This window comes from Pteropus alecto, unplaced genomic scaffold (genome assembly GCF_000325575.1).
Source record: "Pteropus alecto unplaced genomic scaffold, ASM32557v1 scaffold22, whole genome shotgun sequence".
NCBI classification, from domain to species: domain Eukaryota; kingdom Metazoa; phylum Chordata; class Mammalia; order Chiroptera; family Pteropodidae; genus Pteropus; species Pteropus alecto.
Window position 1 is genome coordinate 18197776 of NW_006434839.1, and position 4082 is coordinate 18201857.

At 42.9% G+C, this 4082-nt stretch overlaps 1 protein-coding gene across 1 annotated transcript in view; it reads left to right on the plus strand.

Moving 5' to 3' along the window:
* Nucleotides 1-4082, plus strand: part of CTTNBP2 (cortactin binding protein 2) — a 229946-nt gene that overhangs the window by 160818 nt on the left and 65046 nt on the right. The window contains 1 exon segment of the mRNA XM_025045859.1: nucleotides 1-1552. This exon segment is cut by the window's left edge and continues 31 nt beyond it. Coding sequence (XP_024901627.1) covers nucleotides 1-1552 — 1552 coding nt within the window.

The following is a 4082-nucleotide window of genomic DNA, read 5'->3' on the forward strand; positions in this document are numbered from 1 at the left end:
CTGGTCAAGGAGTGCAAGCAGCTCTCGGGCAAAGTCATAGAGGAGGCCCAGAAGCTAGAAGAGGTAATGGCCAAACTGGATGAGGAAAAGAAAAAGACGAGTGCATTAGAAGAGGAACTCTCCACTGAGAAACGAAGAAGCACGGAAATGGAAGCTCAGATGGAAAAACAGCTCTCTGAGTTTGACACTGAACGGGAACAACTCCGTGCCAAGCTGCACCGAGAAGAAGCACATACCACTGACCTCAAAGAGGAGATAGACAAGATGAGGAAAATGATTGAGCAACTGAAAAGGGGAAGTGACAGCAAACCAAGCCTCTCTCTCCCCCGGAAGACAAAAGATAGGCGTTTGGCCTCCATATCTGTGGGAACAGAAGGAACTGCGACAAGATCTGTTGCTTGCCAGACAGACCTAGTGATGGAAAGCGCTGACCACGTGAAGAAGTTGCCTTTGACTGTGCCTATAAAGCCTTCTGCAGGGAGCCCCCTAGTTTCTGCAAATGTGAAAGGGAATGTGTGTACCAATGCGGCCTTGGTCAGACCGGGTATTGACAGGCAGGCTTCCCATGGTGACTTGATTGTCTCCTCTGTGCTCGCCGTTACACCTCCAAGTACAAACAGAATTGAGGAAAATGGACCGAGCACTGGCTCAACACCGGATTTAACAAGTAGCACACCCCCACTTCCCAATAACGCTGCCCCTCCCGCCGTGCAGACACCAGGCATAGCTCCCCAGAGCTACTCGCATGCTCCACCTGTGCACAGTTTACATTCACCATGTGCCAATGCATCTCTGCATCCGAGTCTAAACCCGCGGATCCAAGCAGCCAGATTTAGATTCCAGGGCAATACTAATGACCCAGACCAAAATGGAAATACTACCCAAAGTCCTCCATCAAGAGACGTCTCTCCTACAAGTCGCGACAACCTAGTGGCCAAACAGTTAGCTCGGAATACTGTGACCCAAGCACTGTCAAGATTCACAGGCCCTCAAACGGGAGCGCCCCCAAGGCCTGGAGTGTCCCCAACGGGGGACGTTGGCACCTACCCTCCAGTCGGTCGGAGCAGCTTAAAGACTCCCGGTGTAGCACGAGTTGACAGAGGAAACCCTCCTCCTATCCCTCCAAAAAAGCCAGGGCTCTCCCAAGCTCCTTCTCCACCCCACCCCCAACTCAAGGTTATGATGGATGGCAGCAGGGCCTCCAGTGTGGGGGCCAAAGCGGATAACAAAACTGTGGCTTCGCCGCCTTCCAGTTTGCCCCAAGGGAACAGGGTCGTAAATGAGGAGAATCTCCCTAAATCATCCTCCCCTCAACTGCCACCAAAACCATCCATAGATTTAACTGTGGCACCGGCAGGCTGTGCCGTTTCAGCCCTGGCCACATCTCAGGTGGGTGCCTGGCCTGCTGAAACCTCTGGACTGAGCCAACCTGCATGTTCAGAACGTTCCCTTGTCATTCCCACCACCATTGCCTTTTGCTCTTCCATAAACCCTGTTAGTGCCTCATCCTGTAGAGCAGGTGCCTCAGACAGCCTCCTGGTAACAGCATCAGGTAAAGGGATTGTAATATTCTACCCTTTTTAAAGAATGTGGCCTGTCCTCTCACTTGCCTTAATTTTCTTCACATTTCCTTGAAACTTTTTTAAATTTGATAATTTTTTTTCTATTTCTTTCCTCTTTTTTTTTTTTTTTTTTTTAATATTTTTCTTTAAAGGCTCCAGGGTATGGTGATTCATCTTGCTATATGAATTGCAGTTTTGTTATGCTAAGTGCTTTCTTCTTTTAAAATAACCTGAAAATAGTGGTTTGGAGTACATAGAGACCATTAATTTAGAGAGACGAAAGCATTTCCACAGGAGGAAAGACTGTTCCTTATTACTAAATATTCATCTCACAAGACTCCAGTACCAGTTGGTCATCACCAGGCAGTGTGTGTTCAGTTCTGTCCTGTCTAAGATGACATAAAAACAATTCCTTCAGGCCCTATTAACACTACAGACTACCTTGGATTATTAAATTGATTAGAGCTGTTCTGTAGTTGGTATGTCCTAAGTTATATTATCAGTTTGGTATTAACTTTTTTAATCTCAAAAATAGTGTGTATTTTTACAGATCTCTGTTTCAAGGGTAGTTTATTTCAAAAGCAGTTTACTCTTATTTATAGCTATCATCTTCCAACACTTGAAAGCACAGATGGATAGCATGTGGGCTGTATTAGAGAACGTGTCACTGAGTCTGGGACTCTCGAACAAAAAAGTCTATAAGATTGGGATTTTTCCTTTTTGTTACACAAGGCTTGAGGAAGCATTGCTTTTTATTGACATGACTAGATTAGTTCTTCACTGAGTAAATGAGGCTCTAAGATACTGTTACATTGCCATAGTTCTATTGAAACTTTGATGAGGCAACTCCTACTACAGGATCTTAGTTTTTAGCAGAGACCATTGGTTCTAATGAGAGGGAACTTTAAAAATTAAAGGAAGATTCAAGTAGTGTTTTATTTAAAATTTAGGGAGAAGAGTGGGAATAAGGAAAACAGCGCTCTACTCGATATCGGTTAATGAGAACAGAACACCAGGACTTATTCGTCTAATTGTAAGCTTGAAATTAAGCTCTTTGAGAGGCTATCTTTGTATTTTGAGAGGCAAAATCGGAAAATGGAAATAGCACAGACTTTGATGTCAGTCAGATCTGTGTTAGAATCTAGGATCTGCCTTTTATAGCTGTCTGTTTTGGATGAGTTTTCTTGAATTGAGCAAGTTTTCTCATTCTTAATGTGGAACTTATGCTACTAATATGGGGGAGAGTGGCCGCTAGGATTTGTTATCATAACATGTGCAGAGAACATAGTATTGAGCTTAGAGCAGCGTGAGTAATGAATAAATAGAGGTGATATTACTACTTCGATGCTATCATTGCTTAAAGCATTCGTGAAGATTTGCTTCATTGACTTTAGTATTATTTTATGATGTCTTTATGGGCGTTCAGCATTCCATATTTTTAATCCAAAATGGTATTACCAAGTTGGAGAGCCCTTCTCTTGGCCTAAAATGTTGGTTGTTTCCCAGAAGTTAAATCCACCCTAAAGGGACGAAATTTTGCTATCATTCAAGAGAATCAGAAAACGTGCCGCATGGTCATAAAGCAGTCATAAACAAGTTTCAACAGTGTTTGGAGCTGTGGCGTGTTGTTGGCATAAACGCACAGACTGTAAGAAAACACTTTCTGAGATATGTAAATTTCATGAGTTTTTAAAAAAATACAAAGCCATTTTCACTTTGTACCTTTAAAACCAGGATCCATGACTGAGGAACATTTGTCTGCAGGATTTTAAGTTAACCTCTAAAGACAGAGAATTCGTAGTCTGCTTTATAATCACCAGAATGACCTGCTTAGGGTACAGTGGAATTGTGGATAAAGGAGCCATCTGAAAAATGCCCTTGGCTTATGTCTAGAGAGCAAATATAATAAATAGTTGAACCAAAGAGAGAGCAGCCACTGAAGATATATGAAACTGGTTCTTCATTTTCTGTTCTCTGGTTTTATAATTTGCCCAAAATAGTCTTAGAACTGCAGGATTACTTTTGGTGGAGTAACAGGTTTCTTATGTCATTTGATTAGAAGAAGTGACTTATGAGGGGGAAATTGAGGCAATGGAGGTCATTAGTCATTCAGCAAGAATTTATTGAGCATCCAGTCTGTTCAGCAAATGGAAATGTTACTAGTTGCGTATGGGTTACAATTTGAATGGAGGTCAACCTAAACCTTCCGAACAAGATACAGGATTTCAACTGTGTTTTCCGTTTAGATTCGCTCTATCTTTGCTGCCATGCCCATTGCAACTAAGAAGCACCAGCGCTCTCTCCATCCTGCTTTTTAACCTATCTGTGCCTGGGTGAGCTTGTGCCTCTCCAGATTGTAAACTCATCGAGGGATATTAATTTAAACAGCCACTAATGCCATTGTGGTTGATAAGTGCAGGGCATGGGGACAGAGCACGTCTGACAAATTTCTGGTGGATGTCTGTTCCAGTTTCAGTGATGAAAAGAGCACTAGACTGAGTGTAAGAGAGAGGATTAGCC